The sequence below is a fragment of the Lethenteron reissneri genome, chromosome 36 (assembly GCF_015708825.2).
Source record: "Lethenteron reissneri isolate LAM-NWPU_2019-01 chromosome 36, ASM1570882v1, whole genome shotgun sequence".
NCBI lineage: Eukaryota > Metazoa > Chordata > Hyperoartia > Petromyzontiformes > Petromyzontidae > Lethenteron > Lethenteron reissneri.
In genome coordinates, this window is record NC_083814.1 from 8,355,607 (window position 1) to 8,371,729 (window position 16,123).

At 47.9% G+C, this 16,123-nt stretch overlaps 1 protein-coding gene across 1 annotated transcript in view; it reads left to right on the top strand.

Annotated features, from left to right (window-relative positions):
* Nucleotides 1–16,123, top strand: part of CLSTN1 (calsyntenin 1) — a 151,473-nt gene that overhangs the window by 81,145 nt on the left and 54,205 nt on the right. Inside the window, 1 exon segment of the mRNA XM_061566011.1 lies at nt 2,778–3,012. Coding sequence (XP_061421995.1) covers nt 2,778–3,012 — 235 coding nt within the window.

Here is a 16,123-nt window from a genome sequence, read left to right on the forward strand (position 1 = left end):
CAACGACCTCGACTCAAAAAGCAGTTCTAAAGAAATTAGTTTACAATCTAGATGATGATTTAAAAGTGCATAGCTCCAGTGGCTTCCGAACATCGGAAGAAGGAACGTTCCAGACGGCCGCAGAAGCGCATCTGAAACGCGCGATGCGGTGACCGTCATTGTTCGGCGGTGAGACGATCACTGCATCGCACACCTTCAGATGCTGTGGCTACTCATCCACTCGTCACAGGCCGCCACCTCCCCAGTCTACGAGTGGTCATCGTCAGTCGCTTGCTCCCCCCGGCCGCAGCTCCGCAGGGGTCCCACGAGACCCTGCCAGGCCGCCCGGTAGTCGTGAGCACGCCACCACGCCGAGCACAGTCCAGGACCCCCCGCGATGATTGCCGTCGGCCTCACGGTCTGCGCCGAGGTCGGCTCCAGCACCGCTACCGGTGATGATGGCGGTGGCGAGATGTTAACTACCTCGCCTGGTATGCGGGAGGTTGTCGTGGGTTCGATCCCGATCCTATTGCCTGCTCTATATTTGGAGTTTGCGTGTCTCTCCCTCTCTGGTTTCGTGGATTTTTCTCCTGGTGCTCCGGTTTTTCCCCACCACGGTTAGAAACGCGTGCGTTTAGGGTGCTTGGCTGCTGCCGTTATTTCCACGTGGTAAGCAGAGTTATGTTTTTTGTTTGCATTATGACTGCAGGTATTGTGGTCTATGCAAGCATGACTCCTCGTAAAAAAGGTGTCAGTTTTGTTGCCAGATAGAAGGGTAAAAAACCAATCATCTTATTGTTTACTGGCAAATGAGGTTCCAATGGTATAAGCCACTTCGTTCAGCCATCATTTGTGGCCAGGTTGCTTCTGAAAAACATCTATATTGCTCAGTGGGCCTTACATGGTAAAATAAAAATAAAAAATAGTATAGCTTAGTTTACAAATAGTTTAGTTTCGTGGTGGTGGTGGTGCGCAGGACTCTGATGCAATCAGGCCCGAGGTGTCTGCCCGGACGACGTGGGTCCTGAGAGGTTGAAGTCTCCTGGCCCCTGACCGTTTTGGTCATCGCCGGGGAGACGCTCTTCGCCAGCGGAGGCTCGGTGTTGGCGATGGCGCGTCGATGAAATGGAGGCGGGAGAGATCCGTCGCAGGCGCCACCGGTCGAACGCGTCCACTTTCCCGCGCAGAGGCGCTGTGAGAAACATCGCTTTTCCCTGCGCCCTGGAACATTTTCAGTTTATGAACTGACTCCATAGCTCTTAACTAAGCGATGTTATAACGGGCACTATGTCAGTGTGGATCTATACGCGTTTAAGTTCAACTTCTATCATCCTTGGCAATGGAAGGTGGGAGTGCTATTGGCAGATCCGATTACCCCGAGTTTGTCCGTGGAAATTACTTCCCGTGTGGCTATTCAAGGATAGATGCAGATAGCGGGATTAATTTTAACGGCCATTTCTGAGTTTCTCCTCCTCTTATCGGTGAGGAACGTGGATGTTGGGATTAATGTCGCTTATCCGTGAAGCCACGGGGCAACTTTTGTGGGTCCCCCCAGGTCACTCTTGCAAACGAGACTCGTCCTGGTTTAAACAAAATAAGCGTGCAACTTGACATTTGACTCGGTTATGCATATGTGGATAATATGGTCAGTTGGCACTGGCAACTAGGTATCTTGCTGCTATCTGTGGAAAAGCGTGGATAGCAAGAAGAATCCATTTTGCGGACTAATATTATTCTCTGACGTTTTATTTAGGACACGGAATGCATGCGCCCATTGGATAGGGCGCTCTCCGATTAGAGCAGCTTCACTATAATCACCGCGGGCCTGTGTGTGTCGACGACATGTGATGCGTACGCGGCGTTGCCGAATGTGTGGGTCTATAAATTGGCAGCAACCCCATCTCATTTTACAGTCGGTTTGGATGTTAATGGGCAAAGGGTTTTTTTTTACTCCTTAAGAAACGTGGACCCCTCCAAATTGCACCGTGGCTTCCGAAGTGTGTGGTGAATCTGTGGGCATGGTGTTGCATTCCCTGCCTGCCCTTCCACCCCAACCTAGTGCCCCCTACCCATGCACCATCCTTTTTTTATTCTTTCCCACAGCCTGGCACGAGTTTGGCAAATTGCCCAAGACATTAGATTCCTTGTGGCAATAAATCTTTTCAGGACCCGGGATGGCTTCCCACTGCCCCCCCCTCCCAGCCGCTCCCGTACGTACTGACGCGGCGTGACAGAATTTCTCCCGCGAATTGCTAATGATAGCAATTGTTTACATCGGTGAAATGGCCTCCATGTATTTACGGGTTGATTCGGTTGAATGCGCCATCTTTTAGTCAACCTTGAGGTGCTCGTGATTTTATCATTGTGATACATTTTTTGTGGTTATTGTCCGAATCGTAATTTTGCTTGCAATGTGGTGCAAGCCAGGTTCTTGCGGGAGGGCGGAGTGGTGCCTATGTTGCTGCGCGACCAAAGGTTGTGACTAGAATTAAATTCCCAGGGCAGCCCTGCAGTTTCTTGTTCAAGCCACTGCTGGTGGAAGTGCCTACTCATCCACAAAGGCCAGATGGGTGTATATATACTATATATATGAAGTGCACTGCAATGATTAATGGTGATGACAGAGGTGGTGGTATTGGTGATGATGACAATGATGACGATGATGATGATATTACACTGATGATGATCGTGATGATAGAGGTAACAGCATCGACGACCACGACGACAACTATGACAGCAGCAGCAATGGTAATGAATCCCTCATCTCTGTTGCCCGCATGCGTGTCCCGACCATTCAGGAGAGATATGCGGTTTCCGCGTAAGTGGAGCGGGCGACATCCCCTTCGAGGTGGTGCTGGTGGACGGGCAGAGCGGTGAGGGCCTTGTGAGGGCCACTCACCCGCTGGGTTGTCCATCGCGAGGGCCCGGCGACGCCGACACCACCAACAAGGCTCGCCGTGACTACACGTTCTCCGTGCAGGCCTACGACTGTGGTGAGGGCCCGGACGGAACCGGCCAGAAGAAGTCGCGCAAGTGAGTCACCACCCCTCCCCCCCCATCTCGGTCACGGTGCCACAGAAGCGAGCCGCGGTGGCGAGATGTTGACTCCCTCGCCTGGTATGCAGGAGGTCATGACTCAGGTTGTTTTGGGTTAGATAGTATAAATAAACATTCTGATTCCGTTATTTACACGGAGGGAATCTGGTGAGCTATAAAGCTCTTTTTCACAGGTGTCCAGTATGGGCGGGTAAGAACGTTACAACAACAAACAGTACAAAAACATGAGAGTAGTGCAAAGTATAAGAAAGGTAAACAAAGACACAAACACATAAAACTAAACCATGTCGTTAACCCACCACCATCCGGTACAGCCAATTAGCGAGGTTTGCCACGTAAAACAGAACGTGCCAATTTGTTACTACTTCAGCACGCCGATGTGGTTGTAAAGTGAAACCACAACATTTACAATTTGAATGACGTGACATTTCGCTGGTGATTACCACCAGCTTCATCAGGTGATTAGCCAGAATTGTGAAGATGTCTTTCCTGTTCTAGATTTGAAGCTTGATGCAGCAAATCTGGCTGTAACGGTCCCACCTGATGACGGAGACTTGTGTTGCCTCCGAAACGTCGTGATTTTTATTGTTTTATTTTTATTTCATTTTTTACCTACGTGACTTTACCGAAAGTACTAAGAGTATGTCTTTCCTGTATCCGCTCTTAAATAGAGTGAAGGTGTGATGGCATCACTGTGAGCCTATTAGGTGCAAAGATCAGAGGTGTGTTAATGTAATCATATAATGTATTATGTTCATGTGAGAATATGCAGTACCTATTTATACAGGAGAGGTCATAAGTTCGATCCCGACCCTGACGCCTGTATATTTTGAGTTTGCATGTTCTCCCTGTGGTCGCGTGGATTTTTCTCCAGGTCTTTCGGTTTTTCCTTTCACATTTAGAATCAACGTGCGTTTAGAGTATCAGGCTGCTATAAATTTCCACATGACAAGCCACTTCGTTGGGATATCATTTTTGTTCAGGTCCCTTCTGAAAAAGAGCCTTATAGCTCCGTGGGCCTTACCTGGTCAATAAGTATAACCCGTAAAAACAAAGTTTTTCACTCTAAATCCTTTATATGCGTGGCGGCTAGAGTCCTCTCGTCCTCTGGCTTGAGATGGCTGCCACCTATGGGTCAGATGATTGTCTGCCAGTATTAAGCAATTGGTAATTAGATATTTAATTTGTTTTCCCTAAACAGTGTAAAAATTTTCACGAACATTAATTGTCTCGCACAACGAGTCTGTGTGCAAAATGTCAGCTCGATTGGATCACGGGAAGTGGGTTAAAAAACGACCGAAAGATTTGCACGGTCGCAAGCAAGCAAGCAAGCACGCAAGCAAGCAAGCAAGCGAACTTAATATAAAGGATTTAAAAATAGTTTAGTTTTGTCGTTTAGTTAATGTACATATTTGTAATGAAGCCCTGCAATTGCTTACACCAGTGATTCCCAACCTGTGACTGTATGGGGAGGTTGTCGTCCAGCAGTGGATAGACTTGCGGATTATGGGGAATGTCTGGAGCTTGACCGTGACGAGTAGCAGCAGGGGGGGCCCACATCACAGAGTGCTGGGGGAAGGGAAATTCCATACCTCGGGGGTAGTAATCGTGCAAATGGTCACAATTACGTTACACACAGGTGTTTTAAAGTAATGTTAATTATTACAATCGCTTTTAACTTAAACGGATAATGGCACGTTGTCGTGGATTCGTGCTTCATTTCTAACCTTGGCTAAATTGGCAGCGGGGCAAATCACGTGGGGGCTTTGAATGGCTCACCTTTACTGGCGTGTAGGGAAGGCATCTGTAGACCGCCCGCCACGCCCTCAAAGCCAGGTGCCGTCTCGAGCCCGCGGCCCACAGTCACCGCAGGGTTGACGGCACGTCGGGCCGCACCTTTTGCGGTCGATGTAAAATCGGGGACGACATGATTTTTCAGGCGTTCGTTCTGCTCTCCCCCCCCCCAAAGTTATTTAATTGCATTCGGTGGGGGGGAGGGGGCAAGCTGCAGCTCTACTGGAAAGGCGAAAGAAAAAGAAGTGTGAGCACACACACACACACCACCACCCCCCTTGATGTGTAGCAGCCATTCCGGCGGCAATCATCAGCTATATGGGGCTCCCAGCAGGAGCAACTGCCACCCTTCCCCACTGCATTCTCCCTACCCGTTCACCTTTGAACTGTGTTAATGCAGCACAGACCATCGCTCATGGGCCCCCTGAGGCTTCAAGACCCCCCCTCCCGCACCCACTACTCCGTAGCTGCAGGTTTCAATGATTGTAGCTGCTCTCCTCTGAGCCCGTATTGTTTCCATATTAATTGCCAAACATGCTTGTGTTTAAAACGCATTGTACAGCCGTCGCTTCTTGGCCCTTTTTCGCCGAGATCAAGTGTGCCGTGTCTCCTCTAATTGGTTGAATGTCTGACACGTACCGCAATGCCAGTACCTTACATTCTATTGGTTTTTGGGAGATGGCGAGGTTTGGAGGAGGGGGGGGGGGGTTTGCTTGTCCCCTCTGCGCAGGAGTTATGCACCTGTACGTACATAAGTATGTTGAACTTCGTTCGCACCGTACGTAGCAAACTGTGCTAATTGAAGGTGCGGGGGAAGGACAGTAAACTAAATACAAAAAGCAGTTTAAAAAATGAGATTTCAATCTTGATTTTAAAGTGCATAGCTCCAGTGGATTCTTAAAATCGGAAGGAAGAGCGTTCCAGACGGCTGCAGAATGGAGAGGGGTGACAAAATATGAATTGTAAAACTCCGTGCAGCGCTGCAATTTCTTACTCAACCCACTGATGTCGAGCAGAAGGGCCTCTGCTAAAGGGAGCTCTGCGGAGCCCTTCTTAAAGGGTATTTTGGCCTATTCTTCCACGCTGGCCAGATATAGTTGGAAGCGATGGTAGTACCCAGACACATCATCCCACCCATGCGACCTGACCGATATCGGCTGGCTGTGCTGCACCCAAATGTTATGCCGTGTGGGCCGAGGGCGGCGCGTTGGAGGATAAAATTAAACTTGCGCCATTATTTCTACCGCCACGCGCTGGGAGTTCCGACCGGCGACCTCTGGTTCGGTCTGATAACTATTGCAACCATGAAATTCATTACGATTATTAATAGTCCACGTTTCTGAAAAGCGTTTTTTTAGGACTCTTAAATGTACATTCCGTTTGTGATTTACGCATCAATTAGCTAACTTTGTTATGAAACTTTTTCCGATGAAAATGATAAAAAAGTAAATTATTTTTTTGCAAACTAGATTCGAAGCTTTCGTGACTGCATGAATTACTCTGGTTCTTTCGGTAAAGTCACGTAGAAAGAAATTAAATTAAATAATAATAGAATACTCCGTACGCTATGGGCAGGAATTCCACACAACTTCCCCTGCCCCACCCCCCTCTCTCTCTTTAAGGGCTCGATACAGAGACGTAGTCTTTCTCTGTGCCAATGTGTGTGTGTCTCTCTCTGTTTGTCTCTGTGTGAGTCTCTCTCTGCTTGTGTGTCTGTCTGTGTGTCTCCGTGTCTATGTTTTGTCTCTTTCTCAAATCTAGCAATCTTTGGAAGAAGGTAATCAACCAGGTGGGGTGTTGACTGTTGTGTTGGCCGACTCTCTGTGTTGTATTGCATTATACTTCCAAGTCTCCTATGTTTGTATTCTCATTCATTTGTACCTGATGACGGTTGCTTGTGTTGCAATCGAAACGTCGTATTCTATTACTATTTAATTTAATTTCTTTCTGCGTGACTTTACCGAAAGAACCAAATAGCTATTTTTGCAATTGACTTCTTTTTTACTTTGTCTCGCATTTTTAAACAGCTGAGTCCACGAACAGCTGCACAGCAGAAACTGACGTGAAGCACCGGTGCTCGACGGTGCTTCTCTGGGTGACAAAACACGCCAGACTAAAAAAGGCTCTTCCGGTGGGGAGGGATACGATGCGACACTGTAACACTGAGCAAATGCTGGTGGACGTTAGGTGAAAGCAAGTCGAATTTAAATATATATATAATTTTAGAAGTGCCAAGAAATTACAGTCGCATTAGTGGAGCCGCCTGCCCCGTGAGGATCCGCATGGGCAGCCTTCCACTCGCGTTCAGGATATGAAAATATTAAATCGAACTCCCTGTGGAGGAAAAAAAGAATTACGCACATTTTCTCAGGACCACCTGAGCGCCTCAAGCAAGGTCAGCTGGCAGAGGACGCCTCCAACAATGAGACGTGATTTTGCAGCTTTTGCCGTTATTCTGATTAAACAAATTTGCATGCTTAATGATGTGCACTTTCAGAGGGCCATAATCATCATCACAGCCTATTTGCCACCTGTGACCAAAGCTTATTTATTTAATCAATGTCGGCAATATCAGATTTATCTCGTGGGTGAGGTCTATTTAGTCTTCCGTCCGTTAGCCGTGGCGTTGATGGGACTCCACCATGGTGTAATGGTTAGCCCACTGGACTTGCAAAACAGGGTCGCCGGTTTGACTCGATTTCTGGTCAGGCGGTTGACGTTTGTTAATTCCCTACTCTCCGTGCACCCACAAGTATGAATTTGGTAATTCGGTCGGCAGAGATTTGATACTCCCACTTCTACGAAGACTTCTGGCCAGTTTGGAAGAGTGGGCCACGTGCCCCTCTAGACAGACAGCCCTCAGTGGGAGGCCCATCCTCCAGCAGGAGCATGTGCCACCAATAGCAGGACTGCACCTTTACCTGTGCACATCGTTGTAATCTCTGGTGAAACTGGAAAAGAGAAGAGTTGTTATCGGAGGGCTTTCTATCATTCTTGTTTCCTGGACCGAAATATTTTTTATTTTGTTTTATGGACCTTCAAAGGACCCCTCCACCTTTAATTCTGCGGGCTGTGCTTTTGTTGTATAAATAATGTATTTTGGAAGGAAATGTGAGTCGTTTGAAATGCTCAATCTCTTGGGCCAGGCAGAGACTAATCAGCATCGGTTTAACAATTCACCCCGCTGGTGATTTGATGAATGGTCGTGATTCAAGGTCGTGGTTCGATTCAAAGATCAATGGTTTTGTTTACATAGCGGTGAATGTAGCGGCCACTAGTGGCTTCAGGGGTCACATGAACCCATTATCATGAATTGCAAAAACATCCATTATCAAAACGCGATTTAGTGCACATATCGCGAGTTCAACAATTTATTTTAATCGACGAAACAATTAAAATTGATTCGGTTTAACCACCTCTACTAATTGGTGTATGCTGTATTGAACATGGAATTCTCCTGCTTTTGTAACATTTCCACTTGAAATGGTAAATTGGTTCCATTTTAAGATGGGGGGGGAAAGCAAGCCCGTTCATTGTTGATGACCCACGCTGCCCAAGTGGGTTTCGTAATCTTCAACATTCGCTTTCTCAGCATTCACTTCCTTTTGGAACATCACCGGATAGAGCCCCTTGGGCTGTGACCTGAATGTGTCCTTCCAGTGCACGGGAAGGCTGCACAGGGACAATGGCAGCTGGCTATCTTCTGCTGATGAGCCCCAACGAGGATTAATCTGCTGCTTAAATACAACGTAATGCCACCTTGTTCGAGCGAGTGGGCCCCATCGCAATGGGGCTGTGTGAAATTTGTACAACAAAGGTGGTGCAATCTGGACATGCTTCGGATTCCCGGTGTTGTTTTGCTCTCGGAAGACACTTTTTTGTCTTTGTTGTTGCATGGGTAGGCAATTGTACCACATACCCTGGACTTTTCTCACGGCTCTTGAGTGGCTAGTGCACCAACTACACCACCAGGCTCTACCACCGCCCTAACCTGACTTCCTTGCCTGCGTGACCTAGAAAAATCTCCTGCTTGAGCTGAAGTCTTGGTCAGCCAAGCTCAGTAATTTATCTAATTATTTCATTAGGATAAGAGGTGTGCTTTGATCTGATAGGGGAGCTCGCCACTTGATGAACATTACCGGCACTTCGCTTTGGACATCCTGCGAGCGTAAAAACCTTTCAAAATCGGCAAAATCGATACCTTGGAAATTTGTCTCCTGGAGCATGAACTCAAATTGTATTCCATCATCATTAGCATCCACATCGGTATAAATAGCAAAAAAATGCATTCTAACAATAAAACCACCTTCATGGGGATTGACGCAAGAGGTATTACCCGACTCATTCACTTACTTTACAGGGTTTTGCTTTGCTCACATCGTTAAAATTAATGCTACCGTTGGTGTAATGTTTGACTTTTTTTTTTAACAAGATGAAAACTCAAGAGACGACCACGAGTCTCATTTACAAGACTGACCTGGAGCAATTAGTCTCCCAGTAGGGGGGGTGACGTTTTCCACGTCGAATCCCAATTTGAGTAATTCGTGGGAAATAATTCTAATTCGGTAAATTATTTCACGGCGATGCCAACCCACGACGACCCAGCAGGCCTGTCGTGTTCACCGCAGTTGGTCGATCGGCAGCTCGCGTGCGGTGGGGTGAGGCGTGCCTACTGTCGTCTCTTCCCCAGACGTCAGGCGCGCGTGGGAAGAGTAAACCGCAAATACCCTCCGGAGGAGCTCTCTGAAGCTCCTCCTCCTCTGCCAGCAGCGGCTCGAGCAAGAAACAATTGCAGGGGGCCCTGCACCTGCACCTTGTTTTAACTGCAATGCCAGACGTTTGGCGACAGCAACGATGGGCGGACAACTCGTATTGCTCCGCGCCTTGCGCCCCAGAGGCATCCATCCGTCGTCGCGGCTGAAATTGAGAAAATAACGCGAGCGGCCGCTCGCGATCGTACCGGCGTCGCGCGAGCGCCGCGTGCGCTGCGATCGCCAACGGGAGGAGGCGGGGGGGGGGGCAATGCGTGACATTGGCTTCCCGTCAACGCCCCCCCTCGAGGGACGGCCGCGACCTTGCTGTTCTCCCCCCACCCGCCCCGCTCACGCTCGTGCGAGCGGGGCGGGGGGGCAGCTGCGCCTCGCGAGCGTTCCAGCTGCTTGCGTGCGCGGTCCCCGCTGGCTTCTCCCTGACGACGGTTGCCGTGTCGGGTACCTGTGGACGTGGTGTCGTTGGTGCCGCTTTCACCCGTGGTGGTGGTTGGGGGGGGGGGGTCGTGGCGAGATGTTAACTACCGCGCCTGGTGTGCAGGAGGTCATGGATTCACTCCCGAGCCCTGACGCCGATATATTTGGAGTTTGCGTGTCTCCTCTCCCCGTGGTTGCGTGGATTTTTCTCGAGGCCCTCCACGTTTTCCCTCCACGTTTATAATCGCCGTGGCTGCTATAAATTTCCGCGTGATAAGCCACTTCGTTGAGCTATCATTTTTGATGGCTGGGTTGCTTCTGAAAAAGAGCTACATAGCTCAGTGGGCCTTACCTGGTAAAATACAAATAAATAGTTTAATAGTAGTTTGGGTTGCCAATGCTCGGGCACCACAGTCTGCCAGCGGGGGTGGCTCAGCGTTTTTGAGCGGTTCGTGGTGGTGTTGTTCTTGGTGTTGTTGGTATTGTTTATTCCGCTCGCTTGGCCAGAAAAGACTCGCCGAGTCTCATGACTCGTTCAGGAGGTTCTTGCCACGTTTTTGGCAGTTGGGTTGGGGGGGTGGTGATGATGGTTATTGCCGTGTATATTCCAAATGGGTAATTCGTGGGTTAGTGGTGTTTTCACAGCTGACAGTTTGAATCTTGGTTGGTTGCTGTGGTTGGGGGGCGGTTGCTGTGGTTGGGGGGCGGTTGCTTCGGCCCATCATCCCTTCAGGGCAGATAAAAAGAGTACCACTTTGCGGGGAAGTAAGTCAACAGAGTTTCGTCCTATGAATAGCTTCGCCCCTAGAATACGAATGAGGAATTTGCACCACTGGCTCTGGGCTCTAAAACGGAGATGAGCCACCGCCTCAACGGCCATCTGAGCAGAAATCCACTTGGACCTTTGTGACTGTACATGCACAGCAAGCCCCATGGTGCCGTCGGCAGTGACAACACGAGAACAGCTTCGTGGGGCCGTGGGCGCAATGGGTGCCGTATTAAAAGACGCCTGTCTCTTGCGAGAAAGGGCATTGTTCCATTGTTTACTCGGAGACGAACAATGGAATTGAGCACTGAACCACGGCAATTGTTCTTGTGCATGGGAACATTTTAACAATATTTTAGTTTTATTATTAAAAATATCACAGGACGGTTGCAAGCGCGGCCCTTTTTTGTCAATCCGCTGCTAGATGAGGGTCTCCCCCCCCACCCACCCACCCGGCCATAATTCACCATGTAGGAGGGAGGAGAAGTACAGAACAACAATGCATTTGCTGCCAATCGTTGAACAACGACATCCAGGCTCGACCCTGCTTGGCTTCCGAGATCCGACGAAATCGGGCGATTTCCCTGGGTGATCTGGCTGAAAAGGGGGGGGTTTGCCTCTCGCAGTTGGGAATCCTCAAAGGACCTTGCTCGTTAATTTCGTCACGTTTTATTACTAGGCGTTGTTTGCCGAGTTTACGGTCCCAGTCTGAGCAGTGTATAGGTTTCTGGTTTAACGAAGAAAAGAACACTGGTCCTTTATTCATCCAGAAAAACGTCGATGAGTTTTTTTTTTCATTAGGGGCAATTTGCAATTTAGCCCGGTTGGCTACGTACGGTGCAAAAGCTCCAATTCTTTAACAGACCCGTTCCTTGATGGCCAATACTTCAATGGGCAGTTTTTGCCAAAGCGAGCCATCGGCCACCTCGGGAGCTTCGCGAGCAGCCGTCTCGTGTGCGCCGCTCTATCACGGCACCAACAATCGTGCCCCCCGGGGGTCATGGCGTTACCGTCACCACACCCGGAGGAGCGCGACATCATTGCGTTTCAGAATCAGAATATTCAAAATGTTTATTAATACCGGATGAATCCGATAAGCTATGAAGTTATTTTTCACGGGTGTTTTTTTTCACCGATTTTTCAGTCTTGGTAGCAGGTTCTACATGGGCCACCCGGTTCACAAATGGCCATCCGGTTCACAAATGACCATCCACGCGATGCGACCAGGGCCCCCCGGTCGATGGACTGACCGCGGTTCTCCTAGACCCCTCATCAGGACGCGGCTCCGCGCGTCGATAATGCTTCCCCAACGTATCGCCCGCCCGCACGCCCGCTCCGTTATCGCCTCCCCTTTCAAAAGGGCTTCCGCGCGGCCTCTGGGAGATTGCAATAAATAACTAGTGGCTGCACGTACAAAAAGATTTGCTTCCCCTTTTCAAAGCGTCCACGGTGGGGATTGAGACGTCGCGTGCTTTTTGGCGCGTGGCCCCTGCGTTCTTCAGCGGATGCTCATTGGAGATTGGTCTTTGATTTTTGCTTGGCGGCGCTCGGACGTTAATTGCCAAAGTTAAGCAACTTAATTTCAGCCGATTACGAAACCAAGGGATGCGTGGACAGATGGACGAGTTGTGATTGCCGATCTGTGGAATTGGAATTGGTCATCGTCGTCGTACAGTAGCGCAGTAGTATTTGGTAAGAAAGGAAATTAACGGCCTTGCCGGAATCCAGATGAATGTTGCATTTGTTCCACGTGAGACACCTTTTGTGGACAGGCACAGCTGGTGATGTAACGAGCGCTTCAGAGGGAATCGTGTGTTTTAGCTGTGATCGCATGAGGCTTCTGTCTGCACAGGGCCTCTTGGCACACGGCTTGATGTCCCAGTGGACAGATCCCTGAAGCACTGTCTACACCCAGTAATAAAAAAAAAGAATAAATAACGCTGGAAAAAAAATTGTCCAGGGTATATTACGCGGGTGTGCGGTGGTATGGTGTTGCTGCATGAATAGATTTTTCATTTACGGTGCTAGTGGTGGAAAAATTGCTGGGCGTGCCCGTGCAGTCAAGCCGCCCGGTAAATGGCCGCTTAGAATTTGATTGTGCTAACGTATTTTTTTTCCTTCCAGTACTTGAAAAAGAAGCAATTATATTTAAACTTGCACTTGCAAAAATACAGCAGTGTTCTGTGTCGAGTGCACTATACAGTGCTGTCCTGTGCATGGGGTCTTGACTGCTTGCTGGCTTTACGCTCGGGCCCACAGAGACGCATTTGTATGCCTGAAAAAATCGTTCGCGCATTCATTACCCCCGTGAAGAAAATTTAATCGCTCCAAAAATTACACCAAACGTATTTCGCAGGATCCAATTGCATTACAGTACGCAACACTGAGAGATGCATAGCGGTTGTATTTCATATTTGTGCTTTATTATCCTTTGCCAATAAATATTTTTCGGCAGTATTCATTAATATTCTTTTTAATGGAAGACATTATTTTTAGGGTTAGGGCCTGGCTAAATATACCGAGTGAGCTGAGCCTCGGTTTGAAACCATATACCAAGGGCATGTATTGAGTTTAAAATTAGTTTCTTAGATTGGCCTTCATCATTTAAAAAAAATGTTTATGTTCATTAATTCTAAATGTGGGTTTTTTTCCGGGCCGGGTTGTGCATTGAGCAAGCTTTTGCGACGCGCTGCTAATGCTACGGCCATCTTCACAGCGTTGAATTAGCTTGCGAGTTGAAAGTAAAAACTGCTCATCTTTTTATGCTACCTAGTTAAGCCCACTGAGCTACATAGCTCTTATTCAGAAGTGAACTGGCCACAAATTATAGCTCAACGGAGTGGCTTATTGCGTGAAAAATTATGGCAGCAGCCAAATATTCTAAACGCACGTTTATAAATGTGGAGGGGAAAACTGGAGGACCCGGAAAAAAATCCACGCGACAATGGGGACAGAACATGCACACTCCAGATTTGCAGCAGGCGTCAGGGTCGGGATCAAACTCACGACTTCCTGCATACCAGGCGAGGTAGTAAACATCCCTCCACTACTGCACCCAAAATGCTCAACATTAAAATGCTCAAAGCGTGGCACAACCCAATCGCGTTATATACATTAATTCGTATAATTTTTACCTAAAAAAATCTGTATAAAAAGTGAAGCGGAACATAGCGTTCAGCTCGCTACATTTGAATATGGCGTAAGCTTTTGTTTACGCGCGAGAAGGACGTCTCGGCCTCTCGAAAAAAATCTGCTGAGGAAAAACAACGATCCGGCGTTAAATCGCTCGCTTCTCAACATTAACCGCTCGCAGGCATCAAAAACCCGCGCAAGCACATTCCGTCCAAATTGCGTGCGCCGAGCCCAACGAACAAAAATATACACAAATAGGTTTTATTTTTCTTCCCTCGTTAATTGTCTATGCTTGGAATCATGGGGGGGGGGGGGAGATGTGCAAAAGAATGTAGCCCCAATTTAGTGTTTTTTTTTTCTTCCCACCACGGTTTGGGAACGTCGCTTTGTGTTTGCTTTTCAAACTGCCAAGTTAGCGCCGCGGTCGGTCACGTCGTCCGCCTCGGTCTTTTTTCCTTATGTGCTCCCCCCCCCCCCCCCCCCCCATGTGTTTTGTCTCAAATTACGCTTTACAAAAAGAAAATAATATTACTACGTCCCCAGAGAACCAGCCCCGAATTCTCAACCATCCTTCGAAGCCCTAAGCGAGGGCCATGCTCCTTCAACTAAATTGTTTGATTTGCTTTTTTGGCTGTCGAAACATTCCCCACTCCCCAACCACACACACCCCTACGCCCCCCCCCCCCCCAAAAAAAAGAGGAGTGTGGGAAAACTCCAGGAGCATTTTCACGCCACTTAAACCATCTACCGACTTTCGTCGAATTGACTGTAAACTACATAAAAATGTACACGTCAGAACTTAATGCGTTTTCATAATTCACTCTTTTTTTTATTGATCGCCTTTGTGTGTCTACCGAATGTTTCATAAGGTGGGTTTTCTCTTGATTAATTATGCACGTTTACTCAGGTCTTAGGTTATCCCACACTTTGTAATTAAAATTCGCCTTCATTTTAAATTATCAAGCAGTCTGATGTAATTTCTAAAGGTTATTTGTGTATTGCGAAAGTGGCAGGCATGCTTATGTTGGCCAAAACCTAATTATATCTGTGTCTATGGGAAAGAGCACAGTTTGTTTAATTTAGTCCCTTCTATAGCAGACGGAGATGAATAGAAATACGGTGGCATTGGTTTCTTAAGACCCGAATCCATCAGATGAGCCTCATCATACGAGGCCCCATCACATGCCAGGCAACCGATTGGGGATAGGTGTTTAATGTGTGTCGGGAAGTAGCGACAGTCAAGATCTTTATTTTGACCCGCCGTGAGCCCATTGGCCTTATGCACCCAATGCCATCAATCGTGGGAGCTAAACAGGCTTTTGAGGCTTTGGATAGTGTTTGAATGTGTGAGCGCGATGCATCACAGGGTGATTATAGGCGGTGCGGCTATACGCTACTTTGTTTGGCGGCAAAGGGCATGCGTATGTTTTCGTGCCTGCGGTGCATGGTTCTCGAATGCCATTGCTCCCAGCACTTGGAGATAAATGTCAGAGATCATGCGGAACAACCCGCCATCATGTCGGAGAGCTAATGGTAAAAATCGATTGTTGTGTTGTACTCGTACGTCTCCTGCACCTTCAACGACCAGCACTGGCAAGTGCGGTGAAATATGGGTGAAATAACCTCCATGACCCAACAATGCACAGAGAGGCCCTCATGCAGCAGTGGCTTGACAACAGCGTTCTGCGTGTATGTGGGTAGGAACCCATTAAGGCTCCAAGTCTCTTTTTCAAGGCATATCTATGTCGTCAAAGCCATATACTAGAATGGCAAAGCAATTTGCAAAACAGGAGAATGAAATGTAGATTTCCGTAATCACTTGTTGAAATTATAATCAACTCGAATACTGAATTAGCCGAGGCGGAATAATTACACGAAGCAATTAAAAACAACGCGCGGGACCGGACGAGGTAGAACAACAATGGAGAGCATTTACACTCTTAATTATTTACGCGATGACTATTGTTGTTTTTTTATTATTGAAGATCAATTGAGAGGAAACGGCCATTAAATGGAAGTGAGAAGCTCATTTGCTCCAGGTTTGCGAGGCGTTGCGGATGGACTGGCCGACCTCCTCTGGGTTTGGTATTAATTCTCGTCACTTGACAAAGGCATTGTGTGGTGCGTCCTGGCGAACGTTCGTAGCGCACGACAAACGCAAAACAATAAGATGCTCTTTTAGCATTAAAAAAAAAGCGTACTGTTTATA